At 37.8% G+C, this 13,565-nt stretch overlaps 1 protein-coding gene across 5 annotated transcripts in view; it reads left to right on the top strand.

Annotated features, from left to right (window-relative positions):
* The window catches only part of RALGPS2 (Ral GEF with PH domain and SH3 binding motif 2), a 111,286-nt gene extending 97,983 nt beyond the window's left edge, over positions 1 to 13,303 (top strand). For all 5 annotated transcript variants that reach the window (XM_065744910.1, XM_065744902.1, XM_065744920.1 and 2 more), the window contains 5 exons: positions 1,367 to 1,472; positions 1,951 to 2,043; positions 8,166 to 8,271; positions 9,352 to 9,443; positions 11,648 to 13,303. In XM_065744910.1, the coding sequence (XP_065600982.1) occupies positions 1,367 to 1,472; positions 1,951 to 2,043; positions 8,166 to 8,271; positions 9,352 to 9,443; positions 11,648 to 11,677 (427 nt within the window). In that variant the 3' untranslated portion in view covers positions 11,678 to 13,303. The remainder of the gene's footprint in view (positions 1 to 1,366; positions 1,473 to 1,950; positions 2,044 to 8,165; positions 8,272 to 9,351; positions 9,444 to 11,647) is intronic.
* The last annotated feature ends 262 nt before the right edge of the window (positions 13,304 to 13,565 follow it).

The following is a 13,565-nucleotide window of genomic DNA, read 5'->3' as shown; positions in this document are numbered from 1 at the left end:
TTCAGACTTAAAACTCTCTCCTTCTGTGACTTAATCTGTATCATCACAAGGGCTTTTGTTCATTCTGGTCTGCAAATCCCAATTCTGAACCACTGGGTCTCTGTATCCATGCTTAAAGGTATTTTACCATGGGTAGCTTTTTAACTGCGTGCCACTGTGTAGTAGTGCTGGTAGTTCTGCAGACAGCAGTGTTCCTTCTTGTGCTAAAGGCTATAGCACTCAAAATGTTTTCTTTGTTAGTGGTTATTTGTGGAATTTCTTTTCCCCAAGATAAGTGAGATGGTTAAACTGAATAACTCATTAAAGTTGGCCCCAATTCTGTATAATATATAGTGTTCTTTGAAAGCTGGTACGCTACTAATAGGACCAATTCTTCTGAGTAATTAAACATTGTCTGCAGCAGTGTGGCACTGTAATTGGGAAAGAAATGGCAGATAACTATGCATTTTTTCACATTAAGAAGCAAGCATTGTCTCACTGAGTTAAACTCATGTTCCCATCGGTGTCCAAAATTGTCTCCACATCCTCATCCTCATTAGGTACTGCAATGAAAAGGTTTGCTGGATGTCCAGTTTACTTTGAAAGTACAAGTGTAGGATACATAAAGCAGCAAATGCTGGCTTACTTCAAAACAAGTCTCAAGCACTGTTTAACTTCTTGGCTTTTCCAGAAAGCTGCTGGCTTCAGCATTGAGTTGTGTGCTCTGATTGACATTCACTGAAATGATTCCATAACTGTAATAAAACTAAGTTTTATTTTTCAGTGCTGTAGCTGGCATTTGTCTTTGCCCTTTGCTCCTATATCCTATGCGTGTTAGATCAGGAGCACACCAGATGCATTAAAACACCTTAAAGCTGTGGTTTGGGTTTCTGCTCTTTATTACTGCTCCTTCCCACTGTTCTTGCTCTTGGATATTTTAAAGACTGTGCATGTTTGAGCTTTTGCTTTGTTTTTTGATGTGCTAATGATTCCAGTGTTTCTAACAAAAACAAAAGGAAGTTTACAATCTTTCTTACAAGGACTGAAGGAGATGTTTTAACACATAGAGCAACAGTACTCCAAATGTTTGCCAGTTAAAATTAATTGTTCTTGAATTTCAGTTGTTCTAAGCTTTAATTCTTTTTCTAATTAAAGATTACTTGCTTGGCTAATTTTTCAGATCACTTTTTCTTGTGAGTATAAATTCCACTGCAGCAATTCCTTATAACAGACAAAGTCTTTTTCCACAATGAAGTCTAATAAATAAGAAGCTGGCAATTATAAATTAAAATGCAGACGTTTGCAGTAGTTTGAGGTAATAATTGGAGGACTTCACTAGGAAAAATATATTCTTTTCACACATTTTTTTTTCACATGCTCCTTTCAGCTCTCTAGAATCTGAAGATTTGGCAGTTCATTTGTATCCAGGAGCAGTTACTATTCAAGGTGTTCTCAGGAGGAAGACTTTGTTGAAAGAAGGCAAAAAACCCACAGTAAGATTTTTTTTTTCCTAAGAAAAAAAAACACCCTCATTTTCTCAGTTTCTTCCTTTGCTCAATTATATGTACAATAAATGGCAAATATGCAATTGATTCATGTGCCTGAGTTCCCCTTTGCCTTGCTGATAAAGGCTAGGATCACTGCTACATTGAGTTCTTCTATCAGGGTGGATTTATTCAGTTTATAGGGATATGTCCATGATGTACGAAGTGGAAGTACAGTGCAGCTTAAAAGTTTGTACGAATACTGATAACTTTAAAGATGATGGACACGTTTCATCTTCCTGAATGGTTTATTGATAGGTAATAACTTTTAGTGATTGCATTTCAAATGTCTGATTATGAATTACAAACCAAAATAGGTATTCATGTCAAAGGAACATGCTATGAAAAAGAAAAGGGGCAAGCATGCTCAAGCATATTTTAACATTTCTTTTATACATTATGCTTACTTTTTCTCCTTTCTCTCTAGGTAGCATCTTGGACAAAGTACTGGGTAGCATTGTGTGGAACCCAGCTCTTTTACTATGCTGCAAAATCTCTGAAGGCTACAGAGAGAAAACATGTATGTAAAATAGGCATTATTTCAGTATCATTTAACAAAATTAGAATACGATTTCCTGATGTAAACCTTGAGATAAGTTTTTAGTGTGATTTCTAGCACATACTATCCTGTCCTCCAGTCAGTCGGTTCACCTCATATGGATATGCCATAGGGAAGATATCATGCATGCTGATGTGCTGCAACAGGAACATCTGCTTTGCATATGCCATGAATTTGTACGTCTGTAAGGATGGAAAGTATGTCATGGGGTCTGTCTGCTTTTTTAAGGTAGAAGTCATATCTGTTGATGGTTTCTGAATCTGGCAAGAGTTTGCTACCTGAAAACCAAACAGTCACTGAGAAATCATGAGATATGGAATTAAACATGCACCAGTTTCAACTGATTTTGTATATGTGGTAAAATGAGACTGCTCTCTTTTTCTCATCCCATCAACTACAAGTGACTACAAAACACTTTTATATGTTACACAAAGAGTTAGCATATCACATGAGGCTGGTTTTCCCTTCATCTGCTGCAACTTAATTTGAAAGAATCTAGAAATACTTTGCTTATATGGGAAAGTAATAAAATGAATTTTCTGTTGCCGTTCCAGGGATGTCATGATGTGCATAGTTCACTTCTGTTTTCATTGGTTAATTATAATGGAAGAGGATGTGCCAGAGATTCTGCTAGGAAACTGGATAAAATTTGAGATACTTGAGGCTTTTTCCAAGTTCGTTCTCTGCTTGGAACCATTACTTATAGTTGCCTTGGCCAGTGTTTCAGTTTAATTTATGACAACTGTCACTGAAGAACATTTGCTTTGCATAAAGTTTATGTAATTTTAGAAACTGAGATGTGCTATAGGATCCTAGAAAGGGGACTGTCTTTTTTCTTTTTGGTGCGAAATACGGAGATTTAATCTGAACGTATTTATGTTCAGAGAGTTGAGATTTGAGGCTTAATGTTTCAGACTTGTAGGCCCCTGAATATTTGAATTTTCTGTTCCGTTTGGAAAGTTTATATCTAAGTATTGTCTTAATCTACAAAGCAGTCGAAAGTTTTCCACTTATACCAAAAGCAAATAATCAGGAAACAGTATTCTAATATTCAAAGTAATTTAATGTTAGCTAAGTATTGGTAGAAAGGTTTCTTTGCTGTATCAATCAGCTCCAGGGCCTTCTTTGATGGCTTAGGTGAAAGCTAAACTTAGCATCCCTAATTTGTTAGTGAAGAATGGCAGAACTGGTAAGACCAAAGGTCTGTGAGCCAAGCATTCTGTCTCCAGAGTGTCTTCAGACTAGTGCATCTGTACGAATGCATTTACCTCTGGTATCAGTGGAAGGCATATGGCAGGACTGTCTCATTAAAAGTAAAGGTAGTTGGAAAGAGCAGAGTTGTGAACTGTTATGAGCAGAAACGTGAATTATTAAAGCAAGAGAAAGCTCACAATGGCGTAATGTCACTAACAATTAATTGCTAGTTTTTCTGGAAACACAAAGAAATGGAAGAGAAATTTTCATAATGTCAGACTTTGCCATCTTGTAAATGATGTGATGCCTTTAGGCCTTGTGCCAAAATAACATTTTGTTTTCATACAAGAACAGAGCATGCATCTTGTAAGTCTTTCTAGTCCACTGTATGTTAAAATAGCGAATGATGGAATAATTTACCATCTTTGTACCTATTTAATCAGAAGTTATTTCGAGATTGTGTATAAATATTTTAAAGCAGTCTCAGTGACATATGGATTTAGAGAACTTGGAAGGGTTGTGTGACTGGTAATTGTGTTGTTTGGGAACTCAAGGTGTTGAACGTTTGATGTCCGTTTTCTTCAGAATAACAATTTTGATAGCGTAGATCACTTCAGGAAGAGTAAATGAAGTTAAAAGATAGCAAATGTGAAAATAATAATAATTAAAAAAAAGGTTGATATCGAATCATCTTGAGTCACCATTACTGCAGAAGTCTTTTGTCTTGGAATGTGGTCACACCCATTTAGAATGCTTTTCCAAAAAATATTATTAATTTAACCTGTTGGACTGATATTTATCTCCCAAATCAGTGATTTTTTTTTGCAATGCTTAAAACAACTAAACTGCTAGCAAACAGAGTAGTGTCTGAGACACTAAACATCTCACATCCTTTTCTTCCCCTATTTATTTGCCAGAGGATGAGCTAGCAGACCTCTAACCAAGCTGATGTACTGAGGCTAGGACATATTCAATATCATAATGCTGGCAAGCTTCATTGCTCATAGCAGTCAGAGCTGAGTTTGAGCAGTGTAGAGCTGCTAGGAAAGGGAGATGGAGTATAGTGGTAGCAGAGAGAAATGATTGCTAGAGCAAGTTGATTTGGTCTTAATTATATGTTTAATTGTGTACTTCAGTGATTGTTTCTGTGGAGCTGGACTGAATTGTCCAGTACGGCCCTGCGTTTGTGCACGACTGATGTCTTGCTTTTATCTGTTGAGGGCAGTGAACACAGCTTGTTCTGTTCACAGATGCAAAGCATGTTGCAAAGTGGGGGTCTCTGATTTGCTTGCTCAGTTGCAGGGATGATGAAAATAACGTAATACCTATCAGCTACAGCTTGGGCTGTCATTTATTTTAAACAAATTATTCACAGTGAATACACGTGTACTTCTGCTCTCTAGAGCTTATTATAGTTCTGAGTACAATCTTAAGGTGAAATGAAGGCAAAAGCTTACTTAATAACTGCTGTAGAAAGTTGGCAAAGGAGGGGGAGAGGCTTCAGTTTATTAAAAAGCCTCATCAGAGATGGTCAGGAACTTTGTTCAGCTAATTCACTTGTGTTGCACTTCTAGTACAGCTTTTGGTGGCTTGAGTGTCTGTTTCACTTGAGGGCAAAGGGTACAAAGCCTCAGCTTTTGTTCTGGAGTCTATGAGGAAAATTCCTCATGTGTTGTGCTTTTGTTCACATTTGGTTTCAATTTCAGAAAGCAGCTTTAATTTTAGTAGAATAAATTGTAGTTGGTCAACCAGCTGTAGATAGTTGGTGTATCATTATGTGCTCACTATGCAAATGCTGTCCATTTATATTCCCCAGAGGTCCATTCTGCAAAACAGAGCTTGGAGGCTATATCTAGGTAGTGTTTTGTAACTGTCCGTATTAAATGGATTAAAGGAGTGATGCTGTCTGCTTGGAAGGTTTCTTTTTCTAAGACTGATACATCTGAGATTTACCTAGCTGAAACATTCTAGAAATTTACCATTGCTGTGTAAACATCTGTCATTGCAACTTCCTTGCCCAAGTTGCTTGCTCTATAAAAGTTCCTGGCTAGAGCTCTCATGCCACATACGTCTTGATTAGAGGTGTGCTTTTGACTATCCTGCTGCTATTGCTTCAGGCAGTTGAGTCTGAGGGCTTGGAATGTACTGACAGAGAAAGCAATTCCAAGCTTAAAGTAGCCAACCTCTTTGGAAAATTACCTCATAAAAATGGCATGTAATCTAGCAAAATGGGCAAGAAATCACCTCCCTTTTAAACACAGGCAAGCCTGTTCTTCTCACATCTGTGGTCCAAGGCAAAAGAGTATTCCAGTGTAGGATGTGCTGTAGATATGCATCTACTCTAAAGGATACTGTAGATACCAGGATGTGACAAGTTTTCTTGTACTGCATCTACTAAGGCAGACTCATAGATGTAATGACCTTTGTATTTTAAATAAGGAGTGGGTTTCAGTCATTACTAAAGTAGTAGAAAACTGCCTATACTGAGCACGTGGACTTTGGAGCCCAGACAGTGAGGTACAGGAGAATCTCAGAGGAATGTTCATAAGAAGCTGAAAGTTTTATCTTATTTGCTTAAATGATTGCAACAAACACACATCCATGATCAAACCAGTAGTTGCACAGCTTTAGAAAAAAGACAGTAGTAAAAATAGACAACTTAAAATTAGTATTGAAAAAAAAAGAAAGTATTCTGGAGAAATGCGAGTACATCCATTAAAAGCTGTTCATAATGATCGAGATGGAAAAATCTTGCCAGTTTCTGTGACAACATAGCATGCATAAGAGATTTTTCCATGTTTGTAGGTATTTGGAAAAGCAACAGAGACTTTCTGAGCTTGCACTCAAGAATGAACTGTTGTTCATTCCAAGCCTTCCCTTGCATTCTGTATTCAGGATGGTGTCCATTTATTGGCACCCTAGAAAACTTGTTACTTGCTGCTCAGGGGCTGAGAGAATGATTTGAATATTAACTCAACAGGAGATTGAATTTTTGATTTGGAAACTTAAGTAAAAATATTCTGAGCTCAGAACAGCGACAACAAGTCTAGTTTTGTGAAGCCTTACACTGGAGCTATGGATTTCTATGCATATCATAAGAGTTTCGTTCCAATGGCATATATAAAAAAGCAAAGGAACCAGGAACATTAAATCACAATGAAGCATTCATACCCTTCACGTTAACAAAGCAAACTTTAGCTTTAGCTGTTAGCATGGCTCCACGCAGCAGTGGAGAAAGAACTGCCTTGGGGGACTGTGTAAACATGCAGTACAAAGCCAGCAGTGCAGACGAATGGAAAACTGACACGTGCTTCACGTGATGATGGATTGATGCTAGCAGGAAATGCTTTCCTTGTGTGGAGCTTTTTTTACTTCCCAGAGAAGCATTGTGATTAACTGATTGTTTTGAAAGTGTCAAGCATTCTTGAGATGGCAGTAAAAATGAAACAAGCAACTCTGGCAATCATTTTGCATATTGCAGGCCTACTGTTGAAACATATGATTCCGATAGGAAAGAGCAAGCATGTCATTTTTAATGACACTCTAGAAATGGATGCTGTTAATTCTTAGGGGCACAGATTTCCACTTTGTTAAAACTAACCTGTTAATGCTTTGTAAGACTACTTGAAGTTTGCTTTTGCAGATCCCTTTGAAGTGTCTATTGGCATCTTATTTTTCAGGGCTTGAGTCTGCAAGTCCTGAGTATGCAGTGGGAAGAAATTGTTACCCAGCTGTAAATATAGATAGAACCATGTAAATAACTTCCTAATCTTATGAGCTGTTACCGAACTTGTCTGTCTCCCAGAAGCAGAAGAATGACTCAGAACTGCATATACTGAAGTGTTACAGATTTTCCAAGGAATGGTCTTTTTCCACAGTTTTATCCATAGTGGTATCAAAAGAGACCATCCATGTGAAGTTTGGTAGGCAAGTCTGTTGGAAGAAAGAGTCTTTATCCTTTTTACACTTAAGTTATCTGTTCAAGCTTCCGTTCAAACTACCCAAACTTTATTTCCACTGATGTTTAAATAGTTGAGCTGAATATGGCTGGTAGGAGCTTGTTGTGGAATGATTCCTGCCAGTGTAACTATAGCAACATAATGATGACAGTACGTAAATGCGGTGTTAAGAAGATAGAGGGTGGACTCTTAAATTCTTTTGTACTTGGTTTAAATACTTTTTCATATTTCAAGTATGGACCTAACATTTGTTCATTTAAAGTTCTCATGTAAAGTTGCCTGGAACTGAAAGGAGTACTGAGAAGTAGAAAATAACATTGCCCAGCTAAATGAAAAGGAGAGCAAAAATAAATAAGTTGTCAATAGAGGGAGTAGCATACGAGAGACAGTTGTCATGCTCTGACATGGAGGTACAAGTTATGTCAATGTATGAGTAATCTCAGACTGAAAAACCCCATCATTATGGATATCAATTGTCAATTAAAATGTCTTATTTACTGAAATATACATGCTCACTTTGAATAGTTGTGGCACAGTGTAGTTAAATTCTTCTTCGTTACCAGTGAAGGGGATTAACTTCACGTTTTGTAATGCATTTTTTTAGTGGCAATGTATTCATACACATGCAGAAGCATGGAGAGGAATGCTGTGGTATTCACACAGTGCAGTTTAGATGTTGCGTGCGTGGTTTGATGAATTGTGATATTCCTTTACATTTCTTTTGAATTCATTTCACTGTGCTCAGTTCTGTTTTCACTAATTCCATGTAATATTAAATTTATTTCAAATTAAGTGCTATGCTTACTTACTCTGATGATAGTCTTTAAACAGTGGCACTTTGAGGAAGTGCTCTCTTGAATACTTGTTCTGTGTGGTCGGTCAGTCTGGCTAAGGCTTTGTGCTAGTTTACATCTCTGCTTGTATTTTCAGTTCAAATCCACCCCGAGTAAGAATGTGTCAGTCGTGGGCTGGATGGTGATGATGGCTGATGACCCTGAACATCCAGATCTCTTCTTATTGACAGATTCTGAGAAAGGTAGGCAGCACTCACACCAAAAGCACAGTGCTTCCCAGAATAAACACTGGTTTTGTTGAGGTTTACCTGAGTGCTTTCGTCTTCCTTCGTTATGTTCCAGGTACTGTCCAAACTAACAACTTGTGTTTTCATTTTAAGTATTCATCTTCATTCTTTCCAACTATATTTAGTGTAGCCATTCAGAGGCATTTTCACACACATGGAAGCGTAAGTAGCAATGAGATGAGTTTACTATTCAGCAAACACCAGATGCTTGACCAGGCCCCTCTCCCCTCCAGATGAAAAATAAACCACAAAACAAAACAGCTATTCAAATGCAGTGCCATTGCCAGGAAAAACATTGACGTTCACTATTTTGCACTGAGAAGCCAGAGGGAGGGGAGAAATAAATAAATGATTTTATTCCATCATAGCGAGTGCCCTGGTTTCAGTTTAAACCGAATTGTTCTTTCTCTGTAGTACTTCAAACCGTGCTCAGAGAGCGTTATGAGCAGTTGTGATAAAGGAGCTTCACATTCCTCCTTTTGTTTACCCTCAGTCTGAGTTACATTTTATTTCTGGGTGTCTATTCTTGTTTAAGGTTGTCACCTTCAACTCAGCAACAGCAGCATGAAACATTTTTGCAATACTTGGCCTTTCTGAATCCAAGTAAGCGCTGTCTGACATGAGATACAGAAAATGATAGTCTATCAGGTCAATGTATTTAGGAACGATTTTCAAATGTAGCTTTCTAGAGTACATTTCTATGCTGTCCTGCACTTAATAAAAACATTGTGATGGTATACCAAGTTGAAATAATGGCGTTAAACAAAGACGTGTTTTTGTTATATAATGCTGAGAAATGTTTTGTTGTTTTTCTAGCTGACACTGGTGTTAGTTATAATCTAAAATGTCCAAGTGGAAGACAAACTGAGACTTCCTGCAATCTGTCAAATTCTTCAAGCTCCTCCACATATGCCAGTCAAAGTGCAAGAACTTATTGCTATTACATGTTTTCTTAGTGTACAAATTTAGTTATTTGACTGTAGATGTGACTTAAATGGAGTATTTGTTGTTTCCCCCCCTACCTTTCTCACATAGGAAATTCATACAAATTTCAAGCTGGAAATAGAATGAATGCGATGCTCTGGTTTAAACATCTGAGTGCTGCCTGCCAAAGCAACAGACAACAGGTGAGAAAAAGACACTGAGAAAGAAGTAGCAGCTGTTAAAAGCTCAGAGCTGACTGAGCTTCTGGAGGACCAAGCTATAATTGATGACTTCACATGAACAGCAATCTTCTCTGACCCACCTGGACATTGATTTCACTTGTGTATTGACTTGGCTTAGCTTTCCTCTTTTTCTCCTTTCAAAATGAATCCTCAGAGCTCCTGTGGTAATGAAGAAAAATCTTGAGACTACCTTAGAGCAATTTGGAAAGCTTGGAAATGGAAGAGATGATGAAACATCTCAGTCTCAGATGCAGTATTTTTGTCACTGCCTGTTTTAAAATGGCGATTTTATAGTTATGTTGATTGTGTATATTTCTAAAACATAAAGATTTAGTCCTGGTTATATTTAAAAGACTTTGGAAAGAAAAATAGAGTTTTCTTTTAATCAAAAAGGAAAAAAAAGACTGTTCCAAGCCCTGCTGCATTCTGTTCCCCTGTGTACTGTTACTGACATTTTTCAACAGCTCAAGTGTGCACCTTTAAGTTAATGCTCTTTTCTTTGGATTCCTTCATTTCGTTCCACATCTGTTGGTTCCTGAAGCAAGAGTATTGCTGAACTGGTCTGCTTCTACATGTATATGCGTAAGAATAAGGGGAAACTGAAGAACTTTCCAAATCCTTCAGTGTATTCTTGTTCAGTTCTGTTTCTGACAGAAATCTAAGGAATAAGAAGGTTGCAGAAATGTGTCTGAGACAGTACAAAGGAGTGAAAATCGTATTCCTGGCTGGAGAAGGTGGAAATAGTAGCAAATAGTGGCAAGGAGTTTGCAGGAACACAGTGACTGGCAGGCAGGCCCCAGAACTGCCTTCTGGTGACAGCTTTTATAAGGCTAAACAACACTTTTCAATGCAAACCTGACTAAAGCATTTAGCTCCTGGCTTATGCAAGAGCAGGAAGCTTTGGGGCTTTGGTTTAGCCTCCTGGGGAAAAGATGATGGAAGTTTTTAAAAGGGGAAAAAAGAAGAGAGGGGTCATGAAAATAAACTGCCTCTAAAAAAGACCAACAGTCTCAGTTACTGTTGTTCATTGCATACTTTGTTTTCTGGTATGTCTGAGTGCTGTTGTAAGAAAAGCATTCTTGCAGCATTAGCTACTCTTAATGAGTCTCCCACAGAAGCTGCAGCACTTCCTGCAAACATTAGGCAATAAAGATTGGTTAGTAAGCAAAACTGAGTTTTAAAAAACTTTTTGGAAAAAAAAATCCTTTGATTTATTTCTCCTGATCTTGATTTTTACCCCTGACCAGTGTGTCCCCTAGAGAGGTGCCTTAGAGATCTGTTTAAAACAGATCTTTGCTTATGGGGAGGGTATAACTGCAGAAGACTGAATGTTTAACATACTTTTGAAAGAGCATGGACATCTACCAAATTGAATACTATTGGGAACTATTTTCATGTATATAATTTTTAATCGTACATAATGATTTTTAATAGTGTAATTTTAACTCAGTTATCATTTCTGCTTCTGCAGGCAAATGCAAGGCAAGAAATAATCTGCTTCAAACCTGACCAGACTGTGCATTTATTGACAGTCATTGGGAGTGCAGTGGCTCTTTAGTACCCTGAGTAAACAGGGTTTGTTGCTGTCAGGCAGATTCCTGATGAGGAAAATGGGGATGTAAGCTGTGTAATGCAAGCTACCTTTAATATTCATGAAAGGGAGTGATGTCTGCATCACACGTTCAGGTTTCCTATGGGAAAAGCCCAGCCAAGTGTTCATGCCTTGCTTTTGTAAATCAGCCCTAAAAATGCTGGAGGTCCTACATCAGTCACTGACCTGTGCCAAATATTTTTGAACTCATGGGGCTCGAGTGGGAAGGTTCTGCTCGTGTAGTTCAGTCCTGAGATTTATCATGTTAAAGTTGTTTTGTCAACAACTCCAAATCTTAAATTTCATCAGAGTTAATAAGATCTAAGGCCATGTAGTAAAATTAGAAGCAGTGCAGCAGTTTAGTCTTTTTGGGTTTCTTGCATTTTGTACAACTGTAAGTATGCTTGTGCTGCTTTAATGATGGTTGCATTCCCAGCTTTTTCTCCTCCCCCCATTTTTTTTGACAGAATGAGCATTAGGATGTGTGTTTAAACAGGTTGAATCATCCACGAGACATTAGGATGTAAGTAGCTGCTACCTAAGTCATATCAGCTATTTGTATTTTTGTTTTCAGGTTCCTGCCAACTTGATGACGTTTGAGTAGCAGGCTAATTCAAAACAAAACAGAACAACGACAACAAAAAAGAACAATTTGCACCATCTCATAAATGAGAATGAGGTCCTGATGGAAGATGTGCCAGCTGCATTCTGTGCCAGAACAGAGCCTGTCAATCTGATCTGAACTCTGGAGCCCTGAACAAAACAAGTAAAGGCTGGGGATTAGGGTCCCCGAATGAAAAATGGAGTTGCAACATGAATTGCCATGGACCATGCTTCGTTATATTCTCTGAACTGACCTGTGGAAACCACTGCCTTAAAGAGTGAAAGGAAAAACAACAATGAAACACCAAATAGTGTGTGTGAAACTTCTGGCGGTGCTGTGCTTGAGTTAAATAGATTGTAGCTTGTTTGAGTTTCTTTTAACTTTATACTAATTTTGAAAATAACCCACCTTTTTAGGTATTCTTAAGGAAGCAAGTGAACTGGTATTTAAGAGTTGTGTCAGAAGCTATGTATGAACTGGGTAAAAGGTGCTGCACGCTCTATGGAGATGTTGATCGGACTATACCAGGAGTTCTTGTGCCAGGCACACTGAGCCTGGAGCACTGTTAATTCTCTCAGCCCTACGAAGTATATGAAATGTAATAAATGCAAGTTCAAAGTAGCAGTGAACTTGCAAACTGTAGTACTGTATGGGAGCCACATTCCCTACGAGCAGGCACTTACACACTAAGAATGCTTTTGGTGCGTTACCTAATTCCTGGTTAGAGCTTAGTTCACTGTTTCGGGTGCTTGGGGTGTGTGTGAAAGACAAAACTTGAAAGCACTGTTGGCTCAGAACTGAGTGTTTTCCTCCCGTTTGTTCCTACTCAGTCTCCTGCAGACAAAGGTTGAATGACAAAAAAAACCCAAACACCAACAATGCCAACATGTTGATGTTGTTCTTGGAGACGTTTTACTTCTCTGTTAATCAGCTAGGGACCACTGTCAGTGTATGGTGTTTCATAATATCACTTACAGTCTATATTTTAAAATGATAGAGGCACAATTTCAGGCTTTCATGATCTCATTTGGCAATAATTGATTTTACTATCTGTCTTGGTCAAAGTATGACATCGTGTGGTATTGACAATGTAGCCTAAAGTAGACCTTACATACCAGAAGCTCTTTTGATCTTTGGTCAAATAATTTATTAGGTAGGATACTACAAAGAAAAAAAAGATATGGGACTATCAAAGTTACATCCTTGACAGGAATAATTCTTGGTCACTGAAATTACTCAGAAAAAAATAATATGATTGTAAAAAGGGAAACATGCTTTATACATGTGTTTTATGCATAAAAACTTTGATTTTTGCTTTGTTTGGGTTTCCTTGACATCACTTAGATAGCATTTCCTGGACAATTAGTCATCAATTAATCTTCAAAAACACGACCTTTGTAAAGCGAGTAACCATTATGCAAAATATGACTCCGAGATATCAGAACTTTGAAGTCTGTGGAAAAATAGTAAATGTTTCGTTGACCTTGTGGTTTAGTGGCCATAAATAAGCTTGCAGATTCCACCATGAACACTCCTTTTTAAAAAGAAACAAACTACCTACCAGTTTGTGGCAGAGTTCTCTGACTGTGTAATAAAGTTTTCTACTAGTAGTGATTATTTTGAAAATGTACAGTTTGTTTCTTGCATCAGAGTAGAAGCTTATGAAGTCACATTTTGTTTTCCCCAGAGGTAAATTCATCTCTTAATGGAAATGATTAATTTCTGATTGCTAGGGGGAAAAAAAAATGAGGAGAATCTGGTCTTGTAGTTAACATCAAACCCCAAACCCACACGCTTGGTTACATGGAGTTAAATGGCAATAAGCTGGAGTATGTTTCCAAAAATTGTTCTTGTGAATTGGCTCTTGGTAGGAAGAGAACAGTAGGAG

This window comes from Cyrtonyx montezumae, unplaced genomic scaffold (genome assembly GCF_038088225.1).
Source record: "Cyrtonyx montezumae isolate F1298 unplaced genomic scaffold, pur_monq_1.0 scaffold_1, whole genome shotgun sequence".
Lineage (NCBI taxonomy): Eukaryota > Metazoa > Chordata > Aves > Galliformes > Odontophoridae > Cyrtonyx > Cyrtonyx montezumae.
This window is presented reverse-complemented; position numbering and strand designations above follow the sequence as displayed.